General features: G+C 38.3%; 1 protein-coding gene across 2 annotated transcripts; it reads left to right on the top strand.

Moving 5' to 3' along the window:
- The first annotated feature begins 696 nt into the window (after positions 1-696).
- On the top strand, positions 697-7,659 carry LOC134867254 (eIF5-mimic protein 2-A-like). 2 transcript variants are annotated; one of them, XM_063887681.1, is made up of 12 exons: positions 697-845; positions 1,579-1,652; positions 2,051-2,227; positions 2,413-2,507; positions 2,601-2,666; positions 2,793-2,928; positions 4,425-4,534; positions 4,952-5,122; positions 5,335-5,481; positions 5,664-5,802; positions 6,022-6,144; positions 6,925-7,659. In XM_063887681.1, the coding sequence occupies exons 2-12, from the start codon at positions 1,589-1,591 to the stop codon at positions 6,954-6,956; spliced, it is 1,260 nt and encodes a 419-aa protein (XP_063743751.1). In that variant the 5' UTR covers positions 697-845; positions 1,579-1,588; the 3' UTR covers positions 6,957-7,659. The 2 variants fall into 2 exon arrangements, with proteins under 2 accessions (XP_063743751.1, XP_063743752.1); XM_063887682.1 differs by having other exon boundaries at positions 743-855.
- The last annotated feature ends 10,602 nt before the right edge of the window (positions 7,660-18,261 follow it).

The following is an 18,261-nucleotide window of genomic DNA, read 5'->3' as shown; positions in this document are numbered from 1 at the left end:
ACTTTAAGGCTACTTTAAACAGAAACACTGAGATTATGGGATGTTTCTTTGGATGAGTGGACTGATAACTTGTGGTATAGTCATGCATTTTATTGGATGGCGAATGAATTTAACTATTTTCCCTGGTTTATAGCATAATTTCAATTTCAGGGCTAACATTTTAATGTTTGTTTAAAAGAGGAAGAATTCAATTTACAAAACATGTCAAGGTAGTTCTTTCAATCAAAAACAAGATTTACGAGGTGAATGTTAACGCAACATTAAAGTTTCCCTTCATCCCGTAGACAGCTACTTCATCCACCCGACAGCCCAACATCCCCCTCCTGTGTCTTAATACTAGATAGCAACGACTTGTTTACCCATTATTTATCAATACCAAATGTAGGTCAGTTTGGTGGGCCAATGGAGAGGGTTAACGAAAAAATGGAGCGAGAAAGATGACTCTTTGGCAGTTTTGGGGGAGATGAAACTGTCTTCCATTCATTGACCCGTTTAACAATATGCCTTTTAAATGTACAGGGGTAACATTACCCAGATACGTGTTACAATACTAAATTCTGCACTATATACAATGAGTAAAGCTACTGTATCGCATCAAGTACTTTATATCCCGCCTAATTCGTCTTAGTTATTTCATTACTACTGCATTGTCTACATTTTTCTACATTTTGTGAACTGTGCACACCCCCACACCAGTGGAATGACCCACGTAGACTCAGTGTAAATGCGCATGTGCTGTTCCTTCCACAATTTCCTCTTCCCTGGAACTGATAGTAACGTAGTCGGAGTCCAGTGATATTATTCTTTTATTTCACGGACTGTTTTTGCTCATTAAGAGGATTTCGGTGAGTTGATGTATGTATTTTGTTTAACGTGACGTTAATTTGTTGACGGTCGTACATTTAAGCTTATTAAGGCACTGCGTCATGCTGACTTTAGTTAGCTAACCTAGCTTAGCGGTATCCGGTGTTGTCTGAAGTCCGGCATCCCTGGCTTTATCGTATTAAATTCGATATTATCACAGTTTACGCTTCGATTCCAGACCTTGCTAAACCAGTATTTAAAGAATGTGTAATGTTACCGCCAAATAACATCACGTGGTTCGACAGATTCGCATCACAAGCTTAAACAATGGTAGACAAACGGCTAATATTGTTGCTGTAGTATGGATACACAGCTACTGTGATGATGTATTTATATTATTGCAAGCAGTTAAACATCATAACAATGCCCCTAAAATGTCTGACCAGGAAGTAAAAACGAAAGCTAACGGCTAGCTTGTTTTTCATTGCATATATGTGTGATCATTACATCCACTTTAATAACGACAATATGTTCACCTTTGTTGTTCCCATTACAATTGGCTTTTGATCAATGGCAATTTAAAAACTGCCGTCACGTTTTATATGTTGTGTCGCACTATGTTAAGACTCGGTGGCGATAACTGGACTAGTTAATTTCAGCCACGTGCACAGCGTTGCAGTTTCTTTCAACGCATCATAGATCAATCGAATTAGAAAAAAAACATTGTTTCTGTCATAAACCTGATCTCCTTTCTTTCCCCTATTTTTCTCCTAGAGTGTCTTTTATGAATAATCAAAGGCAGCAGAAGCCTACGCTAACAGGCCAGCGTTTCAAAACCCGCAAAAGAGGTGAGAAAGTTTAAGGGGTCAAACACGTATGCACACAAGGATTGTAGCTATATTGCCTGTGTTCTGGATTTCTTTTGTAGTCAATTTATATTACAAGTAGGCTTGAGTACCTTACGTACTGAAAATCACATACACAGAAATATGATTGTATTTACTGAAAATCAGTCATCTATTCACCGACTAGACATTAAGCACATTTAAATTGGCGCTTTGCATTCTAAACAAAGGTGTCCGTCCCAAAACTGTTGCAATTGTTTAAGCAAAAAAATCCCTATTTACCTGAGACCCTTACTTAAATGCCTGATGCAAGGAAGATAAAATGTGACATTTAGATATGGGTTTCGATATGTATTGTAAAAATTAGTGCATCCACTTTACTTATTATTTTTTTTCCACAGATGAAAAGGAGAGATTTGACCCTACCCACTTTCAGGAAAGCATAGTACAAGGACTGAACCAATCTGGCACTGATTTGGAAGCTGTCGCGAAATTCCTCGATGCCTCTGGTGCCAAGCTCGACTACCGACGCTATGCTGAGACTCTGTTCGACATCCTGGTGGCTGGTGGAATGCTGGGTAAGAAATGGGTTTCTTATTTTATACATCGCACAGATTAAATCAGTTTGTGGCACGAGACTTGTAGTACCCAGGAAATATTTTAATGCTAAAATGCATACACATTACCATGCAAAATAAAAATAACAAATGTCTGGTATAAAGCTTCATACTTGCAGAATAAAGCAAGCATCTTTTTTCTTTAGCCCCAGGCGGAACGTTGTCGGACGACCTGACCCGTACAGAGTTTTGCCTCTTCAAAGCACAAGAGGACATGGAGACCATGCAGGCATATGCCCAGGTGAATATCATCATTGACTTACTATTGTTTTACTTTTATCATTGCTTCTTTTATCATAGTTTTATTTAAAATATGTCTAATGCTTTTTTGTAGGTCTTTAACAAACTCATCAGGCGCTACAAATACTTGGAGAAAGGTTTCGAGGAGGAGATTAAAAAGGTTTGTCTATGGCAAAATGTATCTTTACAGGAATACTACCTGTCTAGGTCCATTTAAAACCATGGTATTGCTGCTTGAATGTAAAAAGTTTGATAATATTTCTTTAACGGTTTTTCTTTTTGGCAGCTGCTGCTGTTTCTCAAGGGCTTCACTGAGTCTGAGCGCAACAAGCTAGCCATGCTAACAGGAATTCTGCTGGCCAAAAGCAATCTGTCTGCAGCAATTCTCAGCAGCCTGTTCAATGAGAACCTGGTCAAAGAAGGTACATACACCTCTGTCTCTAGGCATACCTAGTGTTGTTCATTGTTTCGCAGATAAGGTCAAAAGGGAAAAAAATTGGACTGAGATAAAACAATACGGTAAGAGGGTCGAATAATCTCATCCCTTTTTTATTATTTGGTCTTGTCTCTGGTGCCTGTAATTTTGTTATTGTTTGAAATATTGTTTGGCTTTACGTTCCCTTTTTTCCTCACAACATCTTGATGATGATTTCTTCAGTTATAATAGATATGGAGGATAAAAGTGAAAATCATCAAGTTACAAACTTGTGTCCCATCCTAAATGTAGTTCAGACATAATCCAGCAGAAACAACCAACATTTAATTAAAGTTTGAATATAATTGGAAGGCATTAGATGCTTGAGGTCATGTCTGATCATTTTTAGTGATGCTGCTTCATGCTAACCATTACCTCGTTTGCTGGATGTGATTGGACTCCTTTGTTTACTTCTGCAACATGTGACATCACGATGGAACACTCCGCTTTTTTTGGCTAGTGCTCTAACACATATTAGTTTAAAGGGCGGGACAGTCTGACACATCTGTAAGCAGTTGACCAATAACAACAGAGCCAGCCAACTAACCAATCCGAGCAGACTCAACTCTGGTTTCAGACAGAGGGTGAAAAGATGTGCAGCGGGAAAAATTAAGACCCTTTTTTTTAACATTAAACGTGTCACAGTAGAGGCACAAAATACAAATATGAACCTAAAAATGAGCATTATGTTCTCCTTTTTTTTAATGAAGTATGTTGTACATTACGATGGCCATATTGTCTTGTGATCGCTTTACTGTATTTTTTCTTTTTCTAACACAAGTAATGTTAGTATTATTCTTTAGTATTCCAATGACTATAGCATATCTACACACATTTTAAGGAACCCCTAAAATGGAGAATTGTGACAAAGATGTGAATTGAGTTGGACTTTTTTTTTTAAATAAACATGTTGCTATCTGATAAATTACAAAACAGTGATGATTGTGAATTAAACATGATGTGAAGGCTTAAAAGATTATAAAAAAAAGATAAAATATCTCTTGTAATTAGTAAGAATAATATTTCATGGTCTTGTTAAAGGCTTGGGGTATGGGTTTTCTTTAAAAAAATAAATAAATGGAGCCTTGCGTTGATCTGCTGCCTTTTTAAAGTCATGGAAAAAACTAATGGATGGCTTTAAGTAAGTCCCAATGGAGCCCAGTTATCGTCATTTGGCTAAATGAATCAACACCCTCAAGATGGATTAAAAGATTGGTTTATGTTCATATTTGCTTGCAGTCCTTGAAATTATCGATTGCTAAAACATTCCACACCTGCGGACCAAACTTATTTTGTTCGCATCATCCGTGTCGTTTTTACTAAGGTTTAATTTAAAACCTGTCGCCTCCTGCGGCGTTGTTTACTGACGCATTACCCAGGCCTAACTTTATCCCGGCAGGTCTGTCGGGAACAGCTTACTCACATTTTTATCCATTTGCTCAGGTGTTTCAGCGTGCTTCGCTGTGAAACTCTTCAGATCCTGGCTTACTGAGAAGGATATCAACTCTGTTTCTGCCAGTCTCCGAAAGGTTGGCATGGACAGCAGGCTCATGGTGAGGACTACGTCTAGTACAATGTCTTTAACAAGGCTCAGATGGAGCTTACAGAAGCATCAAGCATCGGCAGCCTACCTGTGCACTCTAAAGTTATGTTAAAATAAGAAAATTAGCCCCCATGATTGACACTTTCAAGCTATTGTGGCATCCAGCAACTTTATTGAACAAAGGCATCTTTAATCTGAGGAGCAGAATTGGTCAGCTTGTAAAATAAAGGTTTATCCTAAGCTAAAGGAAGCCTGACGTTCCTTTTCTATCATCTAGAGAACTCAAATCGCACTTATCATTGCGACCTCAAGCACTTCTAGATAATTTTACTCCGGTAGGAACATTCCTAACAAAACATACTTTTGGGACTTCAATCAGGTTTTGCCTTAATGTTTGACAATGTGCTTTTTTTCTCCTTTTCTTTAGGAGCTTTTCCCAGCCAACAAGCGCAGTTGCGAGTACTTCTCCAAGTACTTCTCCGATGTCGGCCTGAAGGAGCTGGCAGACTTTGCTAGAAACCAGCAGTCCATTGGTGCCCGCAAGGAGCTTCAAAAAGAGCTTGAGGAGCAGATGTCCCGCGGGGACCCCCTCAAAGATGTAAGCCTCGTGGATTATTTTCCTCCGAGTCCCACTTTGTGAATCGCACCCCTGAGGATGCCGTTAATCAATGAAAAGTTCTGGAAAGCCTCTGTGTCCTGGTGCCACACCCCTGTCTTCTGCAGGATTTGATGAGCCTTAGCATAAGCTGTCCGCAGTTTCCACATATCTCCCAATAACACGTGACCCATCTCTGAACTCGGTTTTTGCAGATCATCCTCTACGTCCGAGAGGAAATCAAGAAGAACAACATCTCAGAGCAGACGATGATTGGGCTGATTTGGGCAAGTGTAATGTGCTCCGTGGAGTGGAACAAGAAGGAGGAGTTGGTCACGGAACAAGCCATCAAACTCTTAAAGGTGACAACTTTGATTGTGATGATTAATACAAATCTAAGCTGCTGTTAGATTTCAATATAGAAGTAAAGATAATTGATTAACTAACCCAAAGTGTTCTTCCCTGGCCAAGTAAAACTTGTATAAGAGCTCATCAAATCAGATTCTGGTTTCTAATTTAAATTTCCCTAATTCTACGTACTCAGCAATACAGCCCACTGTTGAAGGCGTTCACCTCCCAGGGTCTCTCTGAGCTCACCCTCCTGCTGAAGATCCAGGAGTACTGCTACGACAACATCCACTTCATGAACTCCTTCCAGAAAATTGTTGTTCTGCTCTACAAAGGTAAGCTCCTTTTTTTTTAATCCTTTTTTTTCCCACCATCCTCGCCTTTTGTAGGAAAAGTTAAGTTTGATAGTCGGAAGCTGTGAAGCCAGATGGCTATGGATTAGATCCAATAGTTTGTCTTGATGGATGTTGTCATCCTGCCTAGAGACCACCTGGGCAAATATTTGTGCTGTTGGCATCATGGATTGTATATATATTTTTTATTTCTTCAAACAGCTGATGTCTTGAGTGAGGAGGCTATTCTGAAGTGGTACAACGACGCCCACACTGCTAAAGGAAAAAGTGTTTTCCTTGAGCAGATGAAAAAGTTTGTTGAATGGCTCAAGAATGCAGAGGAAGGTAAGCACCTCAAGGTCTTCTTTTTCTACCCATTTGTGTTTTTTAGAGTTCCTTTTCATGGGTATGGGTTGCATTGATTGGTTGTAATTGATTAATCCCCTGTTTATAGATTGAGCCATTAACTGTTTTTTTGGGGGTTTTTTTTATCCAACCCGGAAGTTGGCATCACAAGGGCTCCTGCTACTAGAAGCAATGGGATTTTTCATTGGATTTTGGAAAATTGCAAATAATAATAAAACGTTTGGTTTAATCATTCGTATAATCTCCACATTAACAACACTTTACAAAAGTCAAAGCATAAATGCCATCACTTGAAATAGAAAGCTAGCGTTTGGCTATAAACAGACTTCATAGCCACATGACTTCACCACCACAACGCTAAGCTTAAGGCTAAATGGTCGGTGTGATAAGTAGTCTGATAGCCATTTGTTTGCAAGCGCCTTTTTTAAGATACTTAAAAGCCTCCGACATTTACGACTGTGGTGTTTACAGGCGTCTTTAATGCCGTACAATAAAATGTGAAAATCTTGTTTTAAAGACGGACCTTATTCCTGGAATCTGACACAATCCAAGTGCATTTTTAAACTTAATGAACATTAACTTTGAGACAAGGGAGCCTAGAAAAGCTCAAATGCTAACTAATTTCCAAGTTTAGGACTCATTCCTGCGCATTCTTTCTGACACATTTCTAAGTGTTAACATCAGTGGGGATGGTTATTGTGCATCAATGTTTCAGTCCTGTGCTAACTGGTTATTATTATTTTCCTTTTTTTTCTTCAGAGTCCGAGTCTGAGGAAGAAGAGACAGACTGATGACCTCCGGCTAAAACTACCATCTTGATTTGTATTTTTACATTATCATAGCACCAGATGCAGTAGAGGGGACTTATTGCAGAAGTCTGTCTGTATTTAGTTTTTTCCTTCTTTATTAAATCCCAACCTCCCTAATATTTAGTTCAACTGTAATGTAAGGGCTTTAATATTGTTTTCATTTTCAACATTTATTTTTTTGTCTCAATCAATACTCTTCTTTATACTCCATCGGGAGCTATGCCACATTTCGCTAAATTAATCAAAACCCCTTTCCTGTGACAAAAGGGGACTTATTTTTTTGTCTTTTGGACACAGACGGTTCCCTTTTAAAATGAGCCAGTTTTGAGGCATATTTCACATCTATTGTCTTTAGTCATGGAACTCTAACTCGCCAGAGGTCCATCTGTGTAGCCCTGATATTTTAGTCCTCTGAAAGGCAAACTGTTTTTGTAACCTCATTATACATTATACTGCCAATTATGTGACTTTTTTTTCCCCGCCAGTTTTTAGGTTCTGTCTCCCCTTAATGGTGATGGTGTGCCATGTTTAAAAAGCAATGGTCACGGTTGCAATGCCCCATAATATGAACTTAAATTTCTTTTTTTTATACATCTTGTGTAACAACCATGCAAGCATTGTATTATTTTGTTTACCTTTACCATACAGTTTGACTTTTTAAATAAAGGGGAATTAATGGTTTTCATTACTGCTGGATTTATTGGCATTCTCACAATCACACTAAATTAGAGCATTACCGAACTATTATCAGCAATTAGGATAATATTTAAGTCGTATACACACAGCTAATGGTATGAAAAGGTTGTTGTAGAAATTCCGACAAATCCATCTGTTTGATTTCCCGGTCTCCTCTAGCCTCACCTAATCAAGTAATCAAGAAAGGCAGCCTAGCATGCGTGACCTGAGGTGCAAACAACCATCTCATTCACCTCACTTCTATCCCACTTTAAATGGTAATTATGGAGCAGTCAGGCATGCAAACACCAGAGTGAGACGGTGATTCAAGATGTTATGAAAACGGAGGTCCGTGCACATTCATTATGACGAGTCATTTTACATAGTCTGAGAAACAGCCAGCCCTTTTTTACCGGCATGCTGCAAAACAAATTCACAGTGCATATTATCTTGTGCTTGACAGGCAGGTTAAGTTTTTGGGAAATTTACCAACCACTGAAAAAAACGAGGTATAATGGGTAAGTAAAGGGGAAGCTGAATGCTATAGATGTTGGTCATGTTTTTTTTCGTGTCTCTACAATGGCCTTGCTCCATAGACTGCGTAAAACAGTTGAAGTCGGGATGCATATCACAAATGAATAAACCGTATAGTACATACACAATATTGACTGATTACCAGTTTCCCTTAGTACCAACAGATGGCAGTAAACCCTTAAGAGATGCTTCCTCCTTCCATTTAGCCTCCCACAGTTTAAGAGTCAGGCTCAAATAGAAAAAGCCATCTTGAAGAAACCAGACTAGAAAGTATTAGACGCCTGCACAACTACAAAGTATCCGACACCAGTGTTTTCTCTGTCTCTGGAGGATTGTTTGCCTTTTGGTTTTTATTTAGTCACTCTAAAGAACATGAAACAATTTGAGAGAGTGACATGCGGGGAGGGAGGTGGGGGGACATGGCTGCTTTTAAGATTTGGCTGTGCGTGTATTCGTGTGTGTGCAGCGCTGAATGGCAATGATGCTCCCCCATCCCCTTGCTGTGAAAAGCACTGGCTATGCCATTTTGGTGGGATTGTTATCTGCCTGTCACCAGTGCCACCACACTCCACACCACACACAGAGATCTCTACCCTTTGCTGTTCATTTTTTTGTACAGGCACCATGTTGAAAATAGACACTGTGCCCCTGACACATTTGTTTGTTTTGCCCCTGTTTCTAAGCAAGCAGCTGGATATAAAGCAGGTGTCCCAAGGCTTAGCTTTTTCACAGACGTACCTCCAGAGTATTTTCGTATTCATTTATTTCCAATGACATAAAAATTGTCAGAGGAAAAATAAAAAGAACATTTTTATTTTTGGAAATTTCTGCTTCACTTTGACTTCCTGCTTGACTTTAGTAGACCAGAACATTGTGCCAGGGAATGCCAGGGAGTTTTGGGGAGCAATTATTCTGGATTTCACACTGTCTTCGGTCAGTAAACATGACTCAGACTGCAATGCACAACTCATCTGAATAATGCTGTCAGAAAACAGAGGGAGATGGGACAACAGTGCTTTGAATGGAAAAAGGGATACTTGCGATGATTACTCGCTTCATGACAAAACCCGCAAACCGAGCGTGCCGTGATGGGCTGAGCACAAAAGATGCACTGTTTGTCAAATTTAAAGCGATATCTGTTTGCTTTGCATTTCAAGCAGCATTTTGTCACAAGCCAGTTTTTTTTTCCAGCCCTGTTGGTTTTGTGTTATGGGAGACCACTCTAATGCTCAGCTTAGCATCCAGGTGAAATATGGAAATGAGGATCAACATGTTGACTCACTAGATGCTGCAAATATGCCCTCCGATCAACTCCTGCCAAACATCTGAGCGCAGCCTCAGTCACAACTTCAATGTAGTAATCTTACGGACAACTGAGCACCTCTCTGACAGGAAATAACAGCTAAGCTCTATAAACCAAGAGGCCTGATGAGGTTTTTTTTGGGCTCTATGCTGACAGCCTCTGTTGTCTGTTGGCTGTCCCTGAAGGTAAAACTGCCACCCTCACCAGCTTGTCTCTTGAAGGCAGGTAGCTGCCTTTTTTATTGTTGTGGCCTTGAAATGCTATTCTCATTGTTATCATTTATCAGAGACAGCTCCAAGATGACAACTGTGATTATGAACCTTTTAGAACATTAGTTTTGTGTAATGGTGAAGGTTTCTTCGAAAATAATGAATCTTTTGTGATAAAGTGAACTGAATCACATCTAGAAATTAACTTTAGATTTTTTAGGTACTCTCCACATTTTAACAAAACTTTTGAAAGCCTGATGAACGGACTACATCACGGTCACATGACATTGGACCGCGTAGCTAACGGTGGACTAGTTTTAACAACTGCTTTTTTTTAAGACGTGTAAAAGATTCAGACATTCACCAGCTGATGTGTTATTGTCGTAGAACAAAATGCGAGAATCTTTTAAGTGTTTATTAACCACAGAATGTATTTCAGGCATCTAACCAAACAACTATTCAAAAAACCTTTGACTATGAGACAATGGAACAGGAAGTGCTAACATGCTAACTAATTTCTACACCACTCTACAGATCATGGCTTCTGCATGACTCGTAGCACTATACTGTGTTTGTGTTTAATCTCTGTATACCATTGAAGGTTGAGGTTATATGGAAACATGCTTAGCTAACTGTATCTAAAGGTAGTCTAGTGCACAGGTTTGTGTTTCTTGAAATATCATGTAGGTTTTTTTATCTGTCGAATTTGCAGGCAATGCTGGCATGATAGATTCTAATCAAATTTTTCCACAGAGTGAGTTTGAATACCATCCTGTGTTCCAATCTGGATGCAACCAGGTATAAAAGCAACGTATGGAGCATAAGGGAGATATAGGAGACATCGGTGCATGCAGCTGTGTGTTCTAATACACTGCAAAAGCTACTATTTATTTCCAATACCTCACCTAAAATGGTCTTCATTTTATCAGAAATATAGAAAATATTCAATAAAACCCACCCAAACATGAAGAATATTGACATTTTCCAGAAATGCAAAACCTCCCCAAATGATTGTATCACTGCTTATGTTTTAGCCTGTCACTTTTCTGTTTAAATGATCTCTGCTGGTCCTGGCAATGCCGAATATATTTTTCTTTTAATAGGAAATCATCAGGAATCCGAACAGTGAGTAAACGATAATTTCATGTGACCCAACTTTGGCTTTTGTGCTCCTCTAATAGGTTCTCATAATGCTGTTTAATACTGATGGAAGATGCAGGACAATTGGTTTGCTATTAAAATAAAATAAAAATCAAAGACAGCTTAACCAACAGTGGAATAATAAAAGGTGAGCACGGCAAAATTGGTTGAAAGGAGATATAATTGAAAGGGTGAAAACGTGCAAGTTGTGCAGAGAGGGTTCATTGATCTGGCGGCCACCCCCACAGCCTCAAATAAGAGCATCTTGGCCCCCTTAAAGCCCCTCTGCCGGCTTATGTGTACCACACCGAGTGTGTGTAATGGCCTGCCTGTGGGAGCCAAGGGATTTAGCAGCTAGACTTGAGTCAACACTGAGGCTCATCACAAACATCATTACTTTCTCCTGGCTTGTCCTTTTCCCTCTTCGGTGGCCCAGGTTTGAGAGCTGTGTACAAACAATTGGCAGCAAAAGGAATGGATGGCCTTCTTTGATAAAGAATGATTGACTTGAGGACTGCTGTGTACGTGCTCGTCTCCGGGCTCCATATCCACGGGAACAACTCTTAAGGGCATCTTGAGGAGCATTACTGTCGTACCCTAGCCTTCTCTCATTCGTTTATTCAAGAGCTTCTACTGATGATTGATGCATCATTGTCATCAAGGCTACAAGGCCACTGCTGGAGTTACAGTAAGTGCAGTTGGAGATGCGCATGGAGGGAAAAGGAAAAGGGTGGGCACTTTGACGGAACCCTTGTGGGAACGCCATAGCGCCATCACAACACTTTGGCTGTGACAAACTGCTCTGATAACTTGCAAATGGAATGAAAGTTTGCATCTCCAGAATGTTTTAACGAGTCTCCCTGGAGTGTGGCATAATGACTATGGAACTCTGCAACGGAGAGAGAAAGTGTGTGTGTGTGTGTGTGTGTGTGTGTGTGTGTGTGTGTGTGACACTGTGTGTCTGTTTGTCTGTGTGTACTGTCTGTATGCAGCTCTCAGCTTTCTTTTGCCCGTTTATGCACCAGTGGCTCTAGGGACTCAAACAGGCTGTGGAAAGACATGAAAAAGCCTCTACAAAACTGTTTGTTTTTGCAAGGAATGGCAGAGTAGGCAGGGGAGGGGTAATCCACTTAATATTAAATTCAGAAACTACTTTTTTGTTTATCAGAAATCTAGAAAATATTCAATAAAACCAACCCAAACATGAAGAATATTGACTTCTTTTTTCGAAAATGAAATTAGCAAAGCCTCCCGAGGGAGAGATAAGGTAAGCAACAGGGAACGCTCTCCACTTACTTTCTTTTGAAGGTTCTGAGTTTTGTGCATTGTACATAACAAATATTTAGATTTCTTCATATTTAATTTAAAAAAACCTTCTTTCAATACAAATTTGATGGCAATAACTCTCCCTGCAAACGAGAATCACTCATATGTCATCACAAGGTTAACACTTTATTTGCCTTTTACTACGCAAAAGATCCATCAAGGCAGGGAAAAATCTATGATTGTCCAATAAAAAGATTTAATAAAATAGATATAGATGTAGTATTAGATGTACCACAACCTAACAGTGTTTGGTTGATCATGCTTCATTTTCATTGTATTTTTTAAAAAACTTTTTAAGATTAGCAGAGGAGGTGTAACGATATCATTTGTTATTCTTAAGGATACATCAAAATGATCGTTTATACATTTAGAACATGGTCTGAAAGAGCAGTGGACTTAATGTTTAGTCATTGTGACCAGCCTTTACTGGAAACTATCCTAGAATGTAAGTTTTATTGGCTAATTTTAACAATGTGATCACATGATCCCTCCAATATTATTGCAGATCTGCTGTAGCTAGCTAACTTAGTATATATATGTATGTATGTGTGTTTGTATCGTTGTGTTTAAGCAGCATTTTTAAGGAACACTGCGCATGTTTTCAAGTTGGTGAATGTTTTCTAAATTGATTGTGTTTTAAAGACATACAAAGGCTATGCCTTGGTTTATGCATTTTCAGGCTGATGATTCAACACCACAGGAAAAAACATATTGCTACTAAACCTGAATAATACCCAATAATGGATATACTTTGCCTATTTGTAGTCTAAAAATGCCTAAATTCACACGTGTTCTATCGCCTTTCTTAATATTTTGGTAATTAACTGTCCATAGTTCATAAGACTTAATATATACTCTATACCTTTGTTTCACTCTATAGAATGCACTGCTATATAATATTATCACTCCGCAACAGGGTGTACATTTTGTACATCCTTTCAGCTTGTCAACATCAACAAGGTAAAGTTATGGGCTAATGGAAACAGCTCCATCAAACTTCTCATTTGTATTCTACTCTGCTTAGACTTTCCAGAATACTGTTAACTAAAAGCACATAGAGTTATGTCTCCAAAGGTGTGCTTGTGAAAACTTAGATTTAATTTGAGAACCTTGATCAGTTCCACTGATAGAAGGGATTGTTGTGCATTTCAACCTCTGTGGTCAGCTTTGAGGAAGTGTTTGAATTGCTGTTAAATTCTAGGGCAAACCTACTTTTTGTATTCTGCTGCTGAAAAAACAACACTTTTCATATTTTACTCGGCTGGTGCACAAAGGCAGATCATTTTTTAAACAAGGGTGGGAAAGGGGTTTCAATAAAATTAAATAAGGAAATAAGGGAACATTGGTACAACCCATTTGATATCCATGATTTAAATGCATTTTCTACACCACACGTCACATAGAAAATAAAAGAAAAAGCAATGCAGGATAATTCAAATAGCCTATTTTTCTAGATCAAAGACAAAATAAATATAAAATTAAATATAGGTATGGTATTATAGTAAAAGTTTCAATGTGACCGGCTTATTTCTGACAATATCGTAAAGGTATTGACTACCAGCCTTGTCACGAAAGAGCCTACCTGCTTTTCTGTTAGCCGTAACGGCCATTAAAGTGTTAACCCTATTCAAAACAGTCTGTTCAAAGCTGAGTCAGCTTACAGGAAATTAAAATTGTACATCTCTATTAATGTGCAATGCCATTTGTATGCATCTAACTAAAATGGAAGGAGTATGTCTTCAACTTGGCATGGATGCTTGCTAGGAATTGTACTTTTGTCATGGAGGGTATATTACGCAGGACTCCAGGAAGCACAGTGCTGAGTGTAAATCTCTCTAAAAGCTGCATCCGCGTCCCGTTTTTAAAGACTTATTTTACTACTGAAATTAAACTATGAAAATCAAAATGTTAATATCATACTACAAAAGGGTATCTTTCTCTGCTTTTGCGATACCTGATTTGAATAAACAGCAGGCTTCCATGAAAGCCTTAAAACAACACCATGTTCTTTGTTGATGTTTGAACATCATTTTAATTACGTCTCTGTGACAAAGAAAATGAACGTTCTCTTTTGTCTTATCTCTGAATCTGGAAAACCATTCTTTGAGTGAAAACAGGTACACTTTATTTTCATTGAACCTTTAAAGTGTTGTAGGAAATAGATTTATTTGAGAAGAACATACTTTCTTTTATCGAACTCTCACAAAGAAAGCAAATAGGCACTTTTCACAGGATGTCTTCTTCTTACTTAATGACAACTCACATGGACCTCATATAGGGCTTGGTCATTAGCAGATTATAAATCAGATTAAAGCTACATTATCCAAAAAAAAAAAGATGTTGGTTGTGTTTTAAAGAAATACAAATGTTATAATGCCTTAGCTTTATGCATTTGGAGGTTGATAATTCAACACCACAGGGGAAAACGATTGCTATTAAACCTGAATAATACCTAATTTGAGTTTAAAAATGCCTAAAACTACAGATATGGTTTATTGGCTTTCTCTTCAATTTCAAAGAAAATAAAGATTATTTTGACATCAACTGCCCAGAGTTCATAAGAATTAAGTACCCCTTTGTTTCACTCAATAGAATGCACTGCTATATAATATTATTAGGCCACAACAGACAGTAAATTGTGTGCATTCATTCAGCTTGTCCACATCAACAAGGTAATGTTATGGGCTAATGGAAATAGCTCCATCAGACTTCTCATTTGTATTCTAGTCTGCTTAGACTTTCCAGAATACTGTTAACTAAAAGCACATAGAGTTATGTCTCCAAAGGTGTGCTCGTAAAGCTTTGATTTCATTGGAGAACCTTGATCAGTTCCACTGAAAGGAGGGATTATTGTGACTTTGAATTGAACCAGCATATTTGTTCCAATTATGTCAACATGGACCTCGTTTGGCAATGAGCATTCGAAGCGGAACCAATCTGATAAGAGCTGTATGTAGTGACACAAGTTAGCAGAGGAGGTAATCATACTAACAAAACATAACTAGTGGTTTTAACCTTCCTGTGAGAAAAAAGCAAATTGGGTATGATGTGTATTCAGCTTTACCTAAATTACGTCATTTAGTGCTAAATTGTTTCCCCCATTATATAGTGGTGACAATTGTAACTATGTCCATTTGGGGTTGGATGTAGAGTCACAACATCTGTAAGATCCTGTAATCTCCTCTTCTCTTTTTCATAGTTGCCACTGTACTGCATTTCTCGTTTTGAGTTAAGCTTGCATGAGTAAATCTGCAGGTGGAGTTCATTTGCACTTTTATTACTACCATTGCCTTTTCCTGTTGATTTTATCATGTCTTCCTTTCATAACACAAAGATGGGTTATTATTATAAATTCTATAAATACTCTTTCAAAAAATGTTTAAAGAAAAAGAGAATATTCAACAGATTGGGTTGTGTAATAAATGGATTGATGAACTATATGTTGCACACATAATGTATGAATAAAAGTCAATTTCCATCCCTCTGCCATGACCTGCTTTCATGTGATGCTTCAGAATTGTGGTATTTTTACAACATGTACACAATGAGGACATTTTGTCTTGGTTACTGATTAGATGAAAGAGAGGTGAAAGCCATCATGTCTTATTGATTTTGCCTTTCAAAGAAGGAGATGAAAAGGAATAAACCAGACGGAGGAAGACTTTTAAGAGATGGAGCGCGATTGTGCGGCTGCAGCTCTATAGCGGTAGCATGGCCATAATTTTACATACGGCGTATTTTATCACATGCGGTTTTATGCAGCACATTAAATTCAGTGTGTGCTTCCTCAACTGGATCCAAGGAGACCTTATATAGTTTTGTTTAGTAGATAACATTACACACTTTTCCTAATTTTATTTTCAAAGTCATGGCCGTATAACCTGTATAACTGCGCAAGGAATCAAACTGAATTTTGTGAGGCTTCACTACTCAATAAAAAAAAAAGCATGTTTGCATAGGCTTCTCTGTGCAGTATGAAATATACAGTTTATGCCCCTACCATGCATCATTGCACAGCACTGGGCAAGCAGTTCAAAAGCGTCCCAATTAAAGCAGTTTCACGCTGACATCTTCTGTCTGAGACAACGTTTTTATGACCGAGAAGTAATTAATCATGCAGTAAAATATACTGTAACATGGAACAGTGTAAGTTTGCTTTTTTGTAGTTTTGCATTCTACCAAAGCAGAAGAGACATGTTTCAAATGGTAGATCTTGGCTTTACACATTCCAGATTTACAATTTGTTTTTCCAAGGATTATTCAGAGTAGATTTGCATCAATAATGCAAAGCATTCGTAGCTATAACAACTAGCACTTATATTTTGCAACTAGGCGACTGTAACATTGTTCCTCTGACCCCTATATGGTACCATACAGGATCAACACACTGTTTATAGCTATCAGATTTTTCCTTAAAAAACAAAATTCCATAAGTCTAGCCTTGCCTAGCAGGTAGGCTTTCAAAGATGTCAACAGAAGGTTTTCCTTCTTATATCTTTTGCTAAAGCTGGTCCTTATCCTTGCACACAATATAAGTGTTGTTGATCTGTACCGCTGACAACTATCAGCACAACTTAAAATGAATATAACTAAATAATAAGGTAGCATCTCTTGAGTTGCAAGGTCTTTCCAATGTCTCTTTGATGCGGCAAAAAAGTGCACTTATTCTAGGTCGCTTTGGATAAAAGCGTCTGCTAAATGCAATTTAATGTAATGATTTGCCACTGTTCCCTATTAGCTTTTTTTTTTCAATGACATTTATTCATTGTTCCGTATTCATTTAAACAAATGTGGTAAATCATTGCTAATGTACAGTTGGATGTTTTGAGTGCTGTTAGTCTATCATTTGATTTTTGGATCCCTTGAATTTTTTATAATGAAAATATAAAAGATAAATTGAGCGAGGAGGAGAGCCTCTGCTGTGACATCTGCTCTGCCATCTCAAAAGTGTAACATGTTCCAAAAAGCTTTTCTGAGACCCATTTGGCTGTTTAAAAAAAAAGGTACACATTTAAACATGCAGGCCCATATTAAACCACCATCTCTCATCATTTGATGTCAGCTCCAGAGATACTTTGTTGTACGCTAAATTCAGCCGGATTCAAACAGTAGAGGGCAATTACAAGATTACAAATGTTATTACCACATAAAGATGAACCAGTATGGAAATAAAAAGGCCCTTAGACAACACAGGCACCAATGACACAACCTTTTCCACATTCAAAGAAAAACTGCTCTAAGCTCAACTATAACCAGCCAGCCTCATTGGCTCATAACTAAAATGTGTTTTCTACAATAAAGACCAGATTTGCCAGCTGCCTCAACAGCTGGAGTTATGTTTGGTTATTTTTTGTGTAGAGCTCTGAAGTAACATCAAATATCTGCTGGATCACTGACTAAAGACAGGCCATGTCTCTATAGACGCTCTACAAACTGAATGCTATTTAATTTTTTTCCCCAGCCCCAATTTAGATAATTAAAATCAGATAACATGTGCAGTTAATGTGGTTACTTATGCTGTGCTGGCAACAGTGTTTTATCTGGCTTGTGTGACACAGTCTTGCATAAGATAGAAGAAATCTATACTGCCAAGCTTTTTTTAACATACATATTTTTTCCTACCACAGTTTAAGGTGAGTGTTCCCAGCTTTTCTACCCTGCCATGTCATTACCTCAGAAGTGCAAATAGGTTGCAAGTGTGCAGGAAGACGCTGCACTGCCCTGTGTGATCACCTGTTTCAATAAATCCACTGCACAGGTGTCATTGAAGAAGAAGAAGAAGAAGAAGAAGAAGAAGAAGAAGAAGATGACGATGAGCCTTTATTTATCCCCCTAGGGGTAAATTCAGTTTCAGTTTTCACTTTGGCTTTATATATATATTTTTTTTTAATACACATGCAGTATACAGGAAGGTGCACACATGCATTGTAGTACACACATGAGTGAAGAGGTTAACAGAGCAGTTAAGGGTTCAGTGTCTTGCCTGGCAGTGCCCAGGAGGTGAACTGGCACCTCTCTATACACTGTATTATTTTTGGTCGGGACTCGAACCGGCGACCATTCGGTCATAAGGCCAAGTCCCTACAGACTGAGCCAATGC

The sequence above is a fragment of the Eleginops maclovinus genome, chromosome 7, assembly GCF_036324505.1.
Source record: "Eleginops maclovinus isolate JMC-PN-2008 ecotype Puerto Natales chromosome 7, JC_Emac_rtc_rv5, whole genome shotgun sequence".
Classification (NCBI taxonomy): domain Eukaryota; kingdom Metazoa; phylum Chordata; class Actinopteri; order Perciformes; family Eleginopidae; genus Eleginops; species Eleginops maclovinus.
Note: the sequence above shows the minus strand (reverse complement) of the source record. Positions and strands in the feature narration are given on the sequence as shown.

Coding starts and splice junctions, on each gene's coding strand:
- LOC134867254 (XM_063887681.1), top strand. CDS start 1,589: ATGAATAATCAAAGGCAGCAGAAGCCTACGCTAACAGGCCAGCGTTTC. Junction 2,929..4,424: donor TGAGAACCTGGTCAAAGAAG/GTACATACACCT, acceptor CCATTTGCTCAG/GTGTTTCAGCGTGCTTCGCT. Junction 5,803..6,021: donor TGTTGTTCTGCTCTACAAAG/GTAAGCTCCTTT, acceptor TTCTTCAAACAG/CTGATGTCTTGAGTGAGGAG.